This window comes from Populus euphratica, unplaced genomic scaffold (genome assembly GCF_000495115.2).
Source record: "Populus euphratica unplaced genomic scaffold, PopEup_1.0 scaffold374.1, whole genome shotgun sequence".
Lineage (NCBI taxonomy): Eukaryota > Viridiplantae > Streptophyta > Magnoliopsida > Malpighiales > Salicaceae > Populus > Populus euphratica.
Window position 1 is genome coordinate 394199 of NW_011500077.1, and position 17875 is coordinate 412073.

The following is a 17875-nucleotide window of genomic DNA, read 5'->3' on the forward strand; positions in this document are numbered from 1 at the left end:
TGGTATGTAGTCAAAATTAGATTTATTTAAATGGGGTTTTAACTTAAAAAGTAATTCAAAATAAATAAAATAATAAAAAAGTAAGTTTTTAATTTAAATCAAATATTATTTCTGTATGGTGTGGTGTATGTAGGAGAAGTTATTAACTAGATATCTCAGGAGATTGATACTTTCATGAAGCTTATTCTTGCCATCAAAATTGATTTATTCATCCTCCCAAAGTTTTTCAATTTAATCCATTAAAAAAGTTTGGTTTTTGACGAATTTTGTTCATTCAATAAGTTAATTTTATCTAAAGTGTTTTATTTTATTTAAATTCATTTAAAGTAGAAATATGAGAAAAATATTAATATAAATTATTTTAATTTTTTAAAAATAATACATATGAATGTGATGATATTAATATTTTATTTTTTGGTTAATTTTTAAATTTTTATGTGTCTTTACATTTTTAGATGATAAAATTAGAAAGTGGTGTCGTTTTGGATGATGAAGACACTGCTTGAACCGAATTCATTGACGGTCATTTTGATACGAGTCCGAGTCAATTTATCATTCGAGCTGTTCACAGTGATGCCTTATGAAGCATAGCTTGAAGCCTTGAACTCGATCTTTCTGAGCAAACAACACTGATTAAAGTTTATATATATTGTTAACACTAAATAACTACTAAAGTGAAAAGTTAACCTTCCTCGGAAAAATAAATGATAAATGCAATTCTACTGGCGATGAACATATAGTTTTTGCTTTTACAAATACATAATGCAAATATAACTTATTTACATAAAATATAAGAGGAAACAAATTTAAATATAAATTACAATAATTTTGTTGAAGCATGATAAAATTAAAAAATAATTATAAAGATTAATTACAATTTAAAAATAATTAAATTAAATAAATTTTAAGAAAATAAGAGAGTAAAATAAAAAAAATTAATGAAAAGTAAAATTAAAAATGTGGGTTAGGCCTACAAAGCCTAAGCCTAGATGCTTGCCTAGCCAAGAATGAAAAGTAAATTAAAAAATATAGGTTAGGCCTGTAATTCGTCATGCATAAGTTAATTTTAATTTGTCATGCATAAGTTAATTTTTCAATTGTCTTAGATGACTTTAAAATTAAAGGTTTAAGTTTTTTAGCTTTAAAAATTTAAATTTAAATTTGTTTTCACTTTAAGACCTGAAAAACATAATACAAACCTTAGTAAACTTATTTCTAATCTCATATTACCCTCTAATCACTCTAAACAATAAAAATTATAGACCCCAGTCTATGATTTTTGTCATGGTTAAAAGAAAACATTACCTTCATTGGATTTCTCTCATAAATACAAATATATTGCAATTAAGATTGATATATTTAGTGATTAGAATATGTGATTTTCTCTTTCTGTAACTTTTTTTGATGAATTTCTTTCTATTGGCTCAACACCCAATATTAAATACTTGATCGTCTTTTATGATCGACTTGTTTTAACTCGTAATTGCATGATTGGGCGATATAGCAATTAACTCGGTAAGATCGATGTCATATCCACAAAGAGCTAGATCTAGAAATTAAGTTAGGTAACAAAAAACTTAAGAGAAATTAAATTAACAATAACTTGGTTGAAAATAATTTGATGGATTTGTTTTCAAAGATAAAAACGAGTAAATAGATTTTAAATGACAAGAAAAAATAAGTATCGGTCCAAATCAATTTTAATCATGATATATTAGTGATTCCTTCAAGATATATAAGATAACTCAACATAATATCAACGCTGGTGATATTAGATTGGAAGATATTACAATGAAGTTTAAAAAGATGAAGATTGATTATTGCTTAAGAATGAACAAATACTTTCATATTAAGTAAGACATTGAATCAAGCAATCTCTATACCAAAACTAAAGTTTGTGCATAAAAATTCAAGATTATAACATTACCTAAATGATTTCTAAAATTGCTTTGCAATAATAAATCATTCATGAAGAAAATGAGAAGATAAACATTAAGATTCAATAAACATTAAGATTCATGCATATCTTAAGAATCTCCCCTCAGCCACCATCATCCTTGATTTGGATCCAAGAAAGAGATTAGCCAACCATGATTATGTATAAGAACACTTTAATAAACATGAAATAACTTGAATCAAACTGAAACAATAAGTTTTACAAATTAAAGAACTAAAATCTATAAAGAAGAACACAACACAATTTCAGTAAAAATTCAGACACAAATATGATGCTAACTTTGGACAGCAATTTAGACCCTTATAAAAGTTTTTTTTTAGAGATGTCTATTAGAGATATATTTATAGAAAATTATGTCACCTTTCCGGATCATTAAAGAACAATTCATTTGGATACCTGAGTCAAAAGTTATGGGCAAAACACCAAAAGATGTTTTGAAAAATCAAATCAGGCCAGCTTTGCAATCACTTTTGTGCACGTTTTTCTTCCTTGTTTATGAGCTGTCTCTTTCTTGTTTTTGACTCAAAATAATGTAACAACGTCTCTTCCAGCTTTTCATCCATGTACTTCCCTTCTTGGATCAATGGATTATCTAAAATAAATCAATTGTTATTTGTTATATGGACATGTAAGATCATTGATTGTGCGTTGGCTGATTTGAATGATGATTTGGAGTTGAATTTAAGCATCATATAAGATACAAATGTACCTATTATTTGGGCTAAGATTGACATTAAAACCTTGAGTATTTGATGGTTGAAGTTTGCACACAATATAAGACAAGTTTGAGCTTGAAATAGATTATATGATAATCTTTTTTAGGATTGGAATAGAATTGATTTTTTTAGGAAAAATTTGGAGCACTTTTTTGAACCAAGATTTGCTTCAAACTTTAACTAAATTTCTCTTCAATTCTTTATTCTGAATTCCGACATTAAATTTTCTGACATAATCCATTTAAGCTCTAAAAACCTAGCAAAATATTAAAAGAAATTTCATTACTAAAAAGCACATCAATTATTATAAAAACCCAAATAAAAACAATAAATACATATGTAAAATAAGAGACTTAATAATACTTTTGATGCATAATCATTAAAGTATGGAAAAAAAAAGAATTTTATGGTTGAAACATAAAATGCTAAAATAATAAGGACCAAATAACATATAAGATGAATTTTATGGACCAAAGTGAAGTTTTATGCTCCAAAATGAAAAAAAGATTTATTTTTTTGTTGTTGTTAAATTTGATCTTTGATCTTTTAAATTTTTTAAACTAGAACATAAAATCATATTATGCAACATTGATCTTTAATTCATCATTAAAGTATTCATTGACATTTTTGCATATTTAAGAGCATACCAAATAAAAGAAATCTTAATACATAAAATCATGCTAATATAATTTGAAAAGGTAAAATTTTAAAGAAATAAAGTTAGATGTATTATTTTAAATGATGACTTTGGGTTGGACGATGATGATATTTGTCAAATTGAAGGTGGATATGAAAGAAAGTGGATAGGTTGATTAATTGAAGGAGCATTAAATGTGATGGTTGAGCGAAAAGTATAAGATTTTAGCAGAGAGAAGAAGTGTTTTATTTTTCTTCTTTCATCTTTTATTTTTTACGTGAGAGTAATTTCTTTTTATAAAATGAGTTTTTATTAGTCTTTTTTTTTATAGGATATTTTTGTTTTTTTTCATCAAGCTTGAATTTATAACGATGACAATATTTGTCAAATTGATGGTGGATATGAAGGAAAGTGGATAGGTTGATTAATTGGAGGTGCATTGAATGTAATGGTTGAGCAAAAAGTATAAGATTTTAGTAGAGAGAGGAAGTGTTTTGTTTTTCTTCTTTCTTCTTTTATTTTTTACATAGGAGTAATTTCTTTTTATAAAGCAAGTTTTTATTGGTCTTTTTTTTCTATAGGATATATTTTTTTCATCAAGCTTGAGTTTATAACAATGATGATATTTGTCAAATTGATAGTGGATATGAAGGAAAGTGGATAGGTTGATTAATTGGAGGTGCATTGAATGTGATGGTTGAGCAAAAAGTATAAAATTTTAGTAGAGAGATGAAGTGTTTTTTTTTTCTTCTTTATCTTTTATTTTTTATGTGGGAGTAATTTCTTTTTATAAAATGAGTTTTTATTGGTTTTTTTTTCTATAGGATATTTTTTTTCATCAAGCTTGAATTTATAACATTGGGTTCCTATTAAAACTAGAAAAAATAAAGATTGAAAAATTGAAAGATTTCATATTCTTTCCTTCCTAGATGAAATCTCTAAGTAGGAAACTTTGTGGTCAAATTTTAATTAAAATTTTCCTTTTCTTGACTATACAATATCTCTTCCTATAATATTTCTAGTTTTATTTGAATCTCTACTTTATAGAAAATAATCTCTTTTTATTAATTTTTTTCTTCATTTATATGATATTCTATTATATTATTTGATTCTTCATCATTATAGTCTCCTTTTCTTTCGTGCTCATCATTTCAACCCCTAATGTTTTTTTATTTTTTTAATCTTAACTTTTCATAAAAAATAAAATAAATAATTGCGTGAAAATTTATAAACTGACCATAAAGTGATTGATTGCATCTGAAAAGATATTTTTTTTAAAATTTTTATTTTTATAAAAAAAAATAAGAGTAAGCAAATGGATTATGACAACTACCCTTTCTATATAAAATTTATGGTATAAAGACGATTAAAAATCAATTTTCTTTTTATGTTGTATTATAAGTTTGTAAAGAAAAGAAAAACATCATCTAAAAAGAAATTGTTTAGGTGCATGTTACATCATCACTAAACTTATACAAAAGCCTAACTATTACAAAACTAAATAAACCAAAAGTTGAGCATTATGTATGAGGTGCTAATTAAACTGTACTTGTAAAAATCCATAAGAGATAACGTATACATTATACATTATGCATATCAATATTCATTAATTTAATTTTTTTCTCAATTTTTATAATACATATCAGTATTAGTCTTTGCATATACATATTTATCGCCATAATATTTTTAACAAATCAAAGGGCAACCCCATTACTAGTGATCTCTTTTTGACGGTATTTTTACAATACAATATTTGCAAACGAATTCCTTCCTTTTTATCCAAAGATACATCTTTTTTCTTTTTACATAAATAATACCATGTCTATGTCTTCATCTTTTCCATCACAATATCCTTTAATAGAGCCTTCAAAAATTTTATCACATCACATGAGTTTTATTGTTATAAGTATGAACAAAAATTCCTTCAATTTACAATTATAACTATATGTCCATAACCTTTATCTCACTATTCAAAACATGTAATATTACATTCTTCTCTTTGCCGTACTAATATCTATTAATATACCGTACTCACTAATCAATCTTATCCATTTTTTTTAATGCATGCATAACTTTCTTTTTCACCGTTCATTATTATAAATTTTTATATTATAAACCCGCTTCAATGGTCATGATTTATTATTTAGAAATGATCATATTCATTTATTTCTTTCAATGATTATGTTTTACATTAAGTATAACTAATATCATCTATCTACCTTATTATACAAACTTCATATTGTACCTCAATCATATGATTGGATTCATCAATCCAAATCGATATTCATGAATCATGTTTAATTACATTTTTTTTTTGGATTCCTTAACTTCATCCATACATTCATCTTGATACTTATATCAACTTTATGGATTTATTTATTCCATTCATTCACTTAACTCACTTATAACAATTCTAGATTATTAATCTCATCTATATACTTAATTAATACTTAAATCAACCTTATTTTTTGGATTCAATCTATTTGTGTGCTCAAACTTGTACTCTACATCATCCATGATCTCCAATTCTTTTAATTTCTCGTAATTCATACTTTGAAAAATAATATCCCTTGTCTTCACGACCAGATTAACATTTAGTATACTAGGCTTCCTATTGTGATCGATTTAAATTTTACATATTAAATTTCATTGTCATGGTAAATTCATTCCATTATTGTGGTTAATTCAATTTTTCACATATTAAATTCCATTGTTGTTATTGATTCTAATCTCAGATATTAATTTTGTTATTGTAGTTGATTCTAATTTTATATACTAATAACTCTGGCCACGAAAACTTATTTCTTTTTATATCATTTTCTTTTCTCTTTGTTGGTGTATTTTTATTTACTAGTATTTTTTTATGCCCCATATGCAATATTCACATGATACTATTTTTCTACACTATAAGCAATATTCACATTTTTTTCACTACCTCACTGACAATATTCACGTAATAATATTTTTCTTGTCTAATAGGAAATATTCATATGTATTTTCTTGCTCATAAGCATAATTTACATAAAATCATGTAAGTTTCCATATAAACATTTGAATTTAACATATAGTTAACTAGTTTTGTCCAAACAACCAACTAGGATATAAAATAAATAAATCTTTATTCAAAGACCAACTTTAACATATAATTAATTAGTCCATGTTCAAATGATCAATTATGATATATAATAGACAAATCTCTATCCAAACATCTAACTTTAACATATAATCAATTAGTCTTCGTCCAAACAATCAACTAATATATAAAATAGATAAGTGGTTGACTAACATATAAAATAGATAAGTCTTCGTCTAAACAACTAACTTAGACATGTAATTAAATAATCTTTATCCTTGTAGTCAACTTAACATCTATATTGTCAAATTTCACCATTTCAACCATTTTGAATTTTACATAATGATCTTGCTGTTGTGGTCAGTTTAACACATGATAATGCTCACTTATATGACCAACTTAATTTTATCAAGTTATTATTGTATGTTTCATAATGAATTTATATTCTTGTTTTATATAACAATCTCATGTTCAAGGCTTTAAGCTATGCTTCATCGAGCACTATTATATGTAGCTCAATTGATAAAATGTCTAGGATTTGAATCAAAATAATTGCCAAAGAATTGTTTTATATACAATTTATATTTTAAATTTATATATGTGTTCTATATCACTTTTATCGTAGCTTGATTAGTACTTAAAAGTGCATTTTTATCATGGTTTTATATCATCATTTTGCACTTGAAGTATCAATAACTCCTTAACCAAAGCATATTTTATAATAATATATCTAATAATACTTAATACCTTTAATTTATGGTAAATGTTCATTTTAAATGCAGGCCTATCACATAAATGAAAGGATTGATTGATGAATTTAAGAACTGAAATTGAAAGGAACTTGATTTGTTGTTAACATAAGTTATAATCATGAATGCTTGACGAGATTTACAAGTATTAGCATTAATTGAATAAGATGACTAATGTAACCATGTTAACAATATATAATCTGATTGGAACCTCATTTGTGTGTGGTTTCCAATTTTTTATGCTTTGTTTTCATTAATATTAAGTTTATGCCTTTCATTTCCTTTCCTTTACTTAGTTAACTTTTATGTTCTTATTTTGTTTATCTATTTTGCTTTCTTTCATTATGTCTAGCTAAGTTAATTATGTCAAGGTGAAAAGGTTACACTAATGGTGTGAGAATAAGTATAATGTAAACTTAATATGGACTTTAATGTTTGATACTAACATGTTTTATATTTGTTATCTTGTTTACTCTTTAATACTTTGCTTGTTAAATGATTAATCTTGATTTATGTTGTATAACACTTGGTACAACAAATGCTTGGCACTTTCATAGCCCATACTGTATGGTATAACCGACACTTGAGCTATGAAAGGAACTTGATTTGTTGTTAACATAAGTTATAATCATGAATGCTTGATGAGATTTACAAGTATTAGCATTAATTGAATAGGATGACTAATGTAATCATGTTAACAATCTATAATCTGATTGGAACCTCCTTTGTGTGTGGTTTCCAATTGAATAATAAGAGTTTATACTATACTTGTTTGACATACCATTATCCTTAAACTTGGGTTCGAACCTAGTGTTGTAAAAAAAAATGTCAATCACAAGATTAGGAATATAAAAGGTGACTTTAGGTATATGACAAAGTTAAGGTAAATGAAATTTAAGGGATAAAAGCTAAATGATCTAAATTAATGGTTAGTTTTGATATTGCAACACAATTAAAAGTTAATTAAAATAATTTGAAAGTTAGGGTTTATATACTTTTATGTAATTGTTAAATTGTGGTAAATTAGTGTTGAAAATCGATTAATTTGATGAAAAATGAGAAAAATTAGGACTAGAACATGGAATTTAATATTTGTTAGTGCCAATTATGGTTAAAACAATTTGGAAATTTTAATATTTGAGTTGATTTTGTGTTGAGTTTTTTTATTATGAAGTAGGAATTGTATATTATGTATGATTATGGTCCTTAAGAATTATTTTGTGTAATGTTGAGTTAATGTGAAAGGATTCTGTAAAGATTAGGAACGTGGGATCCTATGTAGGATAGGTTGAATAAATGTGGATACCATGTGTTTGATAAAATAAATGACTGATTCTAGTAAAATGAAATGACTAGATGAGTATTTGGATTGAACACGAGGTCTTGGTGAGCCAAAATTGGCTTAATGCTTGACAAGATAAATAGATGTAACTAGTTATGCAAAAATGATATAATATAATTATAATTTTTAATATCCAACCCAGTCCTGTAGATTAACCTAGCTGACCTAAGGGCTAGAATCAAGCCGAGTTGATGAGAAAACTGGTCAGAAAATTAGCCCGGCAAAACCCGGTCAACCTGGGTAAACCTAACTGAGACCCGATTGATATATAAAAATGTTACTGCTTTAGTGTTTTATTGTCAAACCATTTGTAATATAAATACAGAATCACAGAAAATTAATCTTTTCAATCTTGTAAAACTTTGACTCTTCACAAAAAACTTGGCCTTTGAGAGGAGATTTCTGATTCTCAAGAGGTATAAGAGAATAAAGAATAAATTAGGGTCTCGATTGATGAATTAGGGAACAAGTTGATTCAGCTTGGAGAGTTAGGAAAATAGGGATTTCAAATTTGCTTGAGTTAAGGTTTGATATGTTGTTTAAAAAATTCACCTACCAATTATGACTATGTTTGATTGTGTTTTTTTGGTTAATCTTGAGTTTGTGGAGACTAAGGTTGCTACTTTGAGATGATATAATAGTTGTGGTTGTGAAGGTAGGCATTGCTCTTGTATTTTATAATCTCTTCTATGCTTTTAAGAAGGAACTTTAAATCCTAAAATTAAGGAGGTGATGATAGGCTTAAGGTGGTAATGAAGGTGGCTGATAGGTGGTTTGTAAAGAGCAGGGTAGGGATTTGTGTGTACTGTGTTGTGAGGGTGATTGTGCTAATTATATAAGTGCAAGCAATGTTTGGTTTTGAATCTAGTCAAACATAAGTGTCAAGTAGGGTTGTTCTCTGGAAACTTTTCTTTCTTTCAACGATGCTTATTATTATTATTAGTCCAAGGGCAAGCAACAAATTCTTTTTTTTTTTGGGTTGATTCCGGTTAATCCATCTAACCAGTGACTCAATCATTATACCAGGTCAACCACTGAGTCGGGTTTAAAAACTATATATATAACTGTGAAAAAAATTTGAATGCTAATGATGAGCAAAGATGGCATAACAATTGTTTTGAAATGATGAATTGTATTACTAAGCTAAGGTAGGCATAATATTTTTTTTTTGAAATAATTAATGGTATTAATGAGTTAAAAGACGACAAAACACTTGTATTGAATAAATAAATGATGCTAATGAGACAAAAATATCATAATATCTACTTGAGATTGTTAAATAACTTTAATGAATAGTAATTGACATAACACATATTGAGAATTGAAAAATGATATTAATGAGACATTAATGACATAATGGATATTGAAATGAACTAACAAAATTAGTTGGTTAAAAATGACATAATGATTTTTTGAAATAAATGTGTTAAAAGGAACAAAAAAAATAGTATTGATTTGAGATGTGAGATTCCAGTGGGACATTAAAAGTAAGACTCGGAGTAGGAGCATCACCAAGTAGGTGCCCATCACCTTTCTTTTTCTTTTTCTTTTTCTTTTTCTTTTTATTAAAGAAGTATTTTATTTAAATGTGTATTTATATAGATGAAATATATGAAAGTGCATTCGATGAAAGTTATGAATGTAAATTATATTAATGTGGAATTATTGTGAAGTATACAAGTATAGAAATATACGAACATGTCTTCGATGAAAATTATGAATGTAAATTATGTTACTATGGATTTGATATAAAAAATATGAACATGAGTTTATTCAAAAGTATACAACTATAAATTTGTTATGAGTTATGACACGACTAAAAGATTGATGTCTTCTCCCAAGTGCAGGAGTGTCGAAGTAATAAATAACTCGGCAAGACTGGGGTCGAACCACATGGAGGTTAATTGTACAAATTATAAATAACAATAATACAACAACAATAATAATAGTAATAACAATAATAATAATAGTAGCAATAATAATACTAATAATACTACTACTACTAGTATTAGTAGTAATAGTAATAATAATAATAATAATAATAATAATAAAGAAATCAAAACAAATAACCTAAGATTCCATGCAATGTATATGGCTAGAGAAATTAGAAGTGAGCAAAAAAACTAAAAAATCAATTAAATCAAGAAAACCATAAAAAAAATAGAAAAAAATAAATCTTAACAAAATCAATTAGAAAAATTAAAAAACAATTCGGTTTGGTTCGATTTTAAAAGGCTAAAACCGAATAAACTAGACCAAATCAAATTGGTTCAAATATAAATAAAAAAATTAGTGGTAATATAAATACCTTCCTTTTCCCATTTACTTTTTAAACCCTAGCTGCCAGCCTCATTCTAAAAATATTGCCTTTCTCAATCTGAAGCTGGCCCATTCAATCCTCATCTTTCATCTCTCAATCTTTTTATTCTTTAAGCATAACTAACTGAGTCTATGAATTAAACAACCAACAACAACCCTAAAGCCCCTTCTTGTTCAATCTTCATCTCTAATCTTTCAATTTTTTTGTTGCTTTCTTAAAATCAAATTAATACATGTAGCCACTCACTATTAGTTGCATGAGTTCTTAAAGATTCATCTTAATAAGAGAAAAGTTTATCATATTGCTCATAGCAATTACTGACTTATCTTCTAATTTATGTAAATCTATTATACATTTATTTATTATATTTATTTACAAGGTTGTTGATTTGCTATAATATACTGATGCTGTGACTACTATCATGAATGTTATGAGAATTGTATTTTTCAAATCTTCCTCCTACACTTGTTCTTTCTTGTTTCTTTATTTTCAATTTCAGAAAAACCCATTCAATATGCCTAGCCATGATGAAATTTTTTTTATCTGATTTTTTCTTTTAACTAATCAAACCGAACCGAAACTGGTTGGTTTGAACTGATTTCAATTCGATTTTGATTTTTATTTAAAAATAAATAAATAAATTGATTTGGTTATGTTTTAGATGAAAATCAGACCGAATTGAAAATGCTCATCCCTAAAAGGAATTAAGCATGACACTTAAAACTATGTATATCATATTTGATTTCTAGAAATTCTATTTCTTTAGACAAATAAACCATAATCTCATAATATCCCATTTTAGCAATTGCTGAAAACAATTAAGTAACTTTCAACAACACCATATATAGGTTTTTCGAACAAGTAGGAGCCCAAAGGATGTCAAAGCATCATTTTTGTCTTTAAACCGTACCTGTGCAAGCATGTTGTCGCTGCTGACAGTAGAAACAAAGCCCATGATACATTGTTAGAAATGACACTTAACAAAAGGCAATAAATTCTCGCCATCATTGTTGTCTTGTCCTACGTATATAATATTACAATGATTATCCTTTTAAAGTTTGGAGCTTTTGATTATTAAAACCCATAAATCTGAATAAAAAAATTAATTATCTATAAAAAAATAAAAAGATTAAGACTTTGTTATAAAATATTCTTCATTATAAATATTTAATATGAAATATTAACACATATAAAATTAATTATGAGTAAAAAATAAAATTTATCTTAAATAATTCTTAATTGATAAAATTTAAAATCCAAAAAACATTATGTTTCTACATTGAAAGATTGTATCAAATGACTTAAAAGAATTAGTTATTCCAATTTATGTGATGATTGAGCTTAAATCACATCCATATACCCGAATTTAAATTAATTATAAAATATTTTTTAATTTTAAAAATTATTTTTCATTAACGCATATATTAATATGTTTGAATATTTTTTTAAAACAATTTGGGTTTTTAGAAAAAAATTAGGTTATTTAAACTAAAGTTTTTTTTAAATAAAATAAATAATTTTGTATAATTAAATATTTGGAAGTTTGAATATAGTTATTTTTAGAATGTTTTTCATCTGAAAAAATAATTTTTTTTTATTTTTAAAAATGTATTTTTAAGATTAGCATATTAAAATAATTTAAAAATTATTAATTTAAAATAAAATAACATTTAAATTTTTAAAAATATTTTTTAAAAATACGGTGAGAAACAAGAGCTGGAGGGGAGTCTAGGAGAAAGCTTTTTCTGCACATATTGTATTCAAAACTTTAGTGCTTATTTTATTCTTAAAATATTATATGTAATTTCGGTTATAGCATGCTTTGTTAAGCCTGTAAATTTTTATTCTTTTCGTATGCTTGTTCTCTTTCATTTGTTTTAAAGTTAATGGGTAATTTTATGTTTACGTTAAAATCTTGATCACATTGAATAGTACTAAACATTTGCAAATTATCGATGATATTATTCCTGAGGATTGCTTGTACAGGGATGCTGCCAAGACGGGAGTCTCTACCTTCAGCGCTTTCATTGCGAAAGAAGGTCTTTCCGGTCTCTAAGATTGAGGCCCCCTTCGCTTTGGAGCTCCGATTGGCAGTAAATTCCATTAATCCGTGGTTTATAGTGTTGAATTTTGGGTTTAGGGACAGTTTTGGGGTCTATGGAGAAATGGGGAGTGGGTTTGGGTTAGGTACTTTTACTTTTAGTGGAGTTTCCACATTGTGAGATGGATCAGTTAATTAACTGTATAGATGAACGGTCCAGATCTCTTTTGAACTAATGAAGCTAACCCCACCAAGATCTTGCCACGTCATCATCATCCCCCTCCTTTTGGAACCTCTGGCTCTGGGTAGTGGAGTAGTGCTATCATATAGTTAGTGGTTTAGGGGCATTGGTTTCAGCCAGGGGACTGAAAGTTCAGGGGCTGGGGCTTGCCCTATGGTTGTGTAAAAGCTCTTTCTGTGCTTGAGACTTTGAACGGAGATGATGTGCCTTTTGTACTACATGCATGAGTGCTGCAGCAGCAGCAGCAGTGAGGACAAGAAAGATTTGGAAGCTAATCGAAGCAATAAGGCAAAGCGAAAGAGAAGAAAGAAACCATTTTGGCTCTTCTTATCAAGGTGAACCTCTTCCCAAGTTTAAGAGTCTTTCTGCTGCTGCTTTTATTTTTAGTATATTCTATATAGAGAGGGAATAAAAACTGCTGGGTTTTGTTATTTGTCTATCCAACGAATTGGGTTTATTAGAGAATTTAGGATTTTTGTTGCATTTCCTATTTCCTATTTATGTTTATTATTTGGTGCAATTTTCTCTAGTTTTCCTATTTTAGAAATTTATTCCTAATACTGTTTTAGGGTTCATTAAAATATGATGATGGAATAAGAGCAGTTGTTTCTCCTCCTCCTTCCGTTTTACCATTCTTCTCTCCTCTCCTTTCCTCACCAATTTGCTTGTCTTGCCCCGAATCAGTAAGTCCCACATAGTCAATACCCACATTGTTACTGTGACTGCTGGACTTTACCCTGGTATGGAAGAATTTGGCCTGGTGGGTTGGTTCTTAGAGTTGGGATAAATCATCAAACAGTTCCCATGATTGTTGTGTGGAAGAATCATTCCAGCATGATAATTTGTGATTTTCATAAGCTAAGGAATAATAATCATAATAATAGAACTGCAGAAGATGCCTCAGCATAGCTATGGTTTCAGCATCATGTTTGCTTGCTTCTGAAAAGGTACAGTGGGATATTTGCTCAATTTGGTTATGAGCACCGTGAGCTATTATATCAGTTTTTGATCTAGGAATGTCATGTAGTTGAGTTTAGCAAAGTCTACTACTTGAGCTCGAAACTATGCCAACCATTTGTCCAGACCTTTGGATTGACAGACATTTGAACTGTAGAACTTGGGTTGCTTGCTAGCCAACAAGGAGGTTATCTTCTCATTAAAATTTTCACCATGCAGTTTTTATCATGTCTTCATTTACTTAAAGTAACACCTCTCTCTCTCTCTCTCTGTTTTTTTGGGTATCTGTGTCCTTTCGGAGCACCGCAACAAGTCCTCCATAGCTTGTGAGTAGTTGTGCCAGGGCACTCTAGTTCTTGGGTTCACAAGGTCGACCTAGTTTTTAGATGAAGTAAAATCTGTTGCATGACTCAACCACTTGTGTCTAACACATGTCATTGAGGATGGGGATTTGTGTCAGGCTTCTTGGTTCAAGTACAAAGTGCTCTTCATTGCACAGAGAGAGAGAGAGAGAGAGAGAGGATTTGCCTTGTAACTTAAAAGGCCACATACAGGCGCAAAATCTAATTTAGGTCTGTTTTATACTATGGAATGTTCTCGACTATCAATGTGTCTGGATCTCATAGTTGGGCATCCTCATACTGTTAGGTCTGAATAATGGCCAAATTATTGTGGTTCACCAATTTATCATCTATACTCAGGATGGTCTCTCATTCAAACTAGGTGCTGTAATTGGAAATGGACGTAATTGCTTTGAAAGGAAATGCTCTTTTATGTTTGGTTCCTGTGATACTTTTGTGGATATATTCTGGTTATATGGTTATTGTATTCATAACATTCAAAATTTACCTGTAGGTCATCCTAAGACATTTGGGCGCCTTGAGCTCAACAGTTGCAACTCTGATTTCTAATAGCCTCTTGTTTTGGCCATGGAAATTAGTTAAATTCCATGAATGTAAGACAATAACATTATCAAACATCTCATAGACTTGTATAATTTTCTTTATTCTAGGTATCTGGTAATTTTACCAAAAAAGGCTAGAAAATCAATTCAGTTGATTAATATTGCATCTCTATGCAATGAATGTAATTAATAGGCGATATCTTGGAAGATGTGAAAACATTTAGCACTGGATAGTTTGAACTAGAAAAATAGGTATTAGGTGAGATATAATTAGAAGTGTATAAAAATTGATTTTTGGTCAACACTAAATGCGCTATGTGCAAACATGGAAACTACAACTTTAGTATCATAACATTCTTACTTTCTATGTTGGCCCATTAATGAAGAAGAAGCCACTTTGTTAAGAGAATCTCGGGAAATTTATGACAGAAAAGACTCTTTTTTGGCTGTGAAGCCTGACTCATGTATTTTACATTTGGATAGCAGGAAAACCCATCAACAAGAAGATTTATTTGATCTTTTACTTATTTAATCTCTTCGACATTTTAATTTACTTATGCTCATTTGTGAATCCACTTGCTGATTTACCCTTCAAGTTGAAAAGGAAGGGAGAGAGGTGGATGCAGGAACATTTGTTTTCTGTTATTATCACTTCTGTGCTCATCACTTCAATCCATATTTGGAGAGAGAAATTATTTTCCTCAATAGTGCTATCTCATTTATGTTAGAGTTCCTTTCTCAAATCCTGGCTCCTTTTCTCATTTTACCAGAACATGCTTCATTTTTTAGATAAAGCATTTTTTATGGTTGCTCCTGATTTTTTCTTTAGCGAGGAACTTCTCTTCTTTGTTCATATAAGAAGGCTTGAGAAAAGTTTTCAGAAAATGGTATGCAGTGCCACAGTCTGAAGCCGATATGAAAGTAGCTTCAACTTGTCTTGAAGTGTTGAAATTGTTGGTTTTCTTCTCTGCTTGGTGCCAATTTCTTGTTTAGCTGGTTTATTTTTAATGCTTTTCTGGTTTTTTCTATCACTACTCACCATGGGTTCCCTAATCTGTTATTGATACTGGCTTCTATTAATCCATTTATTTTCTGCCCGAAACTTTTATCCTCCTTGTATTTGAAAATTTTCAATTTTTTTTGCTTTCAGTGTTTTGCAGTACTGATTTATCTGTAGTCAGATTTGAAATTTTCAATGGGGCATTGCTTTGGTGAGTGTTCTTAGGCTGCTTTTCCTGGAACTGAAGCATCTATCTCACAATCTGGATATGGGAAATCTTCAAAGGAGTTTGTCACCTTCCTCCCTTTCCACCTCTTCCTCATCTTCACTTGGTCCACACCCATTGCAAATTGATCCAGAACTCTGGCTAATGGCTGAAAAAAGGACCCAAGAGATACTATATGCCATTCAACCTACTTTTGCTTCTGAGCATAAAAGGATGGAAGTCATCGATTATATTCAGAGTTTAATTAAATATTATTTTCCAGTTGAGGTGAGAATCGTCCACTACCTTTTCTAGATGTTTCTCTTTTTGGCAGAAACATTGAACAAAACAGTCTGCATTTTTTTTATATTTTTTATTTTTTATCCCAACATTTATTGTAAAAGCAAAGAAGTATAAATTTGGGGTTCCTTCTCTTGTTAGTATGCACAGTCATGTGCCTGTCAAAAGTTTCTTTTGATGTTTGCCTTTGGGAATGGGAAATAAACTAATTTATGACATGGGCATCCTCATTAGGGACTACTCTGCTTTTAGTGTTGGAACCATGAAAATTTGAACTGCAATAGTTGATTGCTGGTCTCATCTCAAGTTATGCATCTGTAAGATGAATTTGGTGGTTTCTCCTAGATTTGTTTGGTTTCTTTATGAAGAGAAACTTATGTATTTTCCTAAAATCAGAGATCTCTTGCTGGTTAATTTGCGTTTTCTTCTTCATGGAAAAACTAGCAATGTCCACACATATCATCATATAGCATGCTGTTGTAGCCTGTCAGGATGTTGTAATGAATGTTTAGCCTGAAAATCTCAGTTATTTATATGAATCCGGCTTTTAATATTCAGTTTAACTAGCTTGCAGCAGTGTTCCATGTAGAAGTGCTTAATCTTCTCGGCAATGCCACCTAGTTGAATGTTTATTCTTTGGATCTGAAAGTTGATGCTTTCATGTACACTTGCTTGATCCTCCATGTGGATCTGAAATTTTAATGCATCAACATGTGCAGATATACAAAATTCACGTTTATGACTGCTTTTTCTTGATTTGGACTCTTGGCAGCAATCTTTCCCTGAAGTTAAATTAACATCAACTTATCTTGCATTGGCTTGCCATTTTTACAGGTCTTTGCATTTGGTTCGGTCCCTCTGAAAACCTATCTTCCAGATGGAGATATTGATCTGATGGTCCTCAGTCACCAAAACATGGAGGAAGAATTAGCCAGGGGTGTCTGCACTCTCCTCCAACGTGAAGAGCTTGACCCTGAATTCCAAGTAAATGATGTCCAATATATTCACGCTCAGGTTAACCTTTTCAACTCTGATACTTTAAAAGTGATGACTTTGTGCTCTAGTCAAATATTGAGATGATACTTAGACCCATAAACATATCCCTCAGTACATTAGTTGTCTTTCATTGCCTATTCTTTCAGTTACTCCACAGTGAGCTATTTGTTTATGTATTTATGATTATGATTGTGTTGTTGCTGCTGCTGTTGTAACGTGCTTGTGTCCGAAAGCTGAAAAAGATTATTACTTATCCTGCCTTATCTAAATCGTGTATAACGAGAGCTTGATTGTGTACTTGCAAGCTGATACCGTTGATTATGACAGTATGGATTTAGGTGGTCAATAAATCCTCTCTTCACAATACTTAGTTTCCAATTACTTATAGGTACACCAAGAATATGGGACTTCTAGTATGCTTCTTCTCCCCACCAAAT

At 29.1% G+C, this 17875-nt stretch overlaps 1 protein-coding gene across 3 annotated transcripts; it reads left to right on the forward strand.

Annotated features, from left to right (window-relative positions):
• Window positions 1-12530: 12530 nt before the first annotated feature.
• On the forward strand, window positions 12531-17875 carry LOC105108696 (uncharacterized). Of its 3 annotated transcripts, none has more exons than XM_011003108.1 (3): window positions 12531-13411; window positions 16163-16430; window positions 17277-17875. In XM_011003108.1, exons 1-3 carry the CDS (start codon window positions 13275-13277, stop codon window positions 17520-17522), a joined length of 651 nt encoding a protein of 216 aa, XP_011001410.1. In that variant the 5' UTR covers window positions 12531-13274; the 3' UTR covers window positions 17523-17875. The 3 variants fall into 3 exon arrangements, 1 of the variants encoding a protein (XP_011001410.1); XR_839105.1 differs by having other exon boundaries at window positions 12535-13411; window positions 16119-16430; XR_839104.1 differs by having other exon boundaries at window positions 12547-13411; window positions 16088-16430.

Bases quoted from the DNA above. Each gene is read 5' to 3' on its own strand.
- LOC105108696 (XM_011003108.1), top strand. From the start codon at position 13,275: ATGATGTGCCTTTTGTACTACATGCATGAGTGCTGCAGCAGCAGCAGC. The intron at 13,412-16,162 runs GTGAACCTCTTC...GAGTGTTCTTAG, and splicing joins TTTTGGCTCTTCTTATCAAG to GCTGCTTTTCCTGGAACTGA. The intron at 16,431-17,276 runs GTGAGAATCGTC...CCATTTTTACAG, and splicing joins AATATTATTTTCCAGTTGAG to GTCTTTGCATTTGGTTCGGT.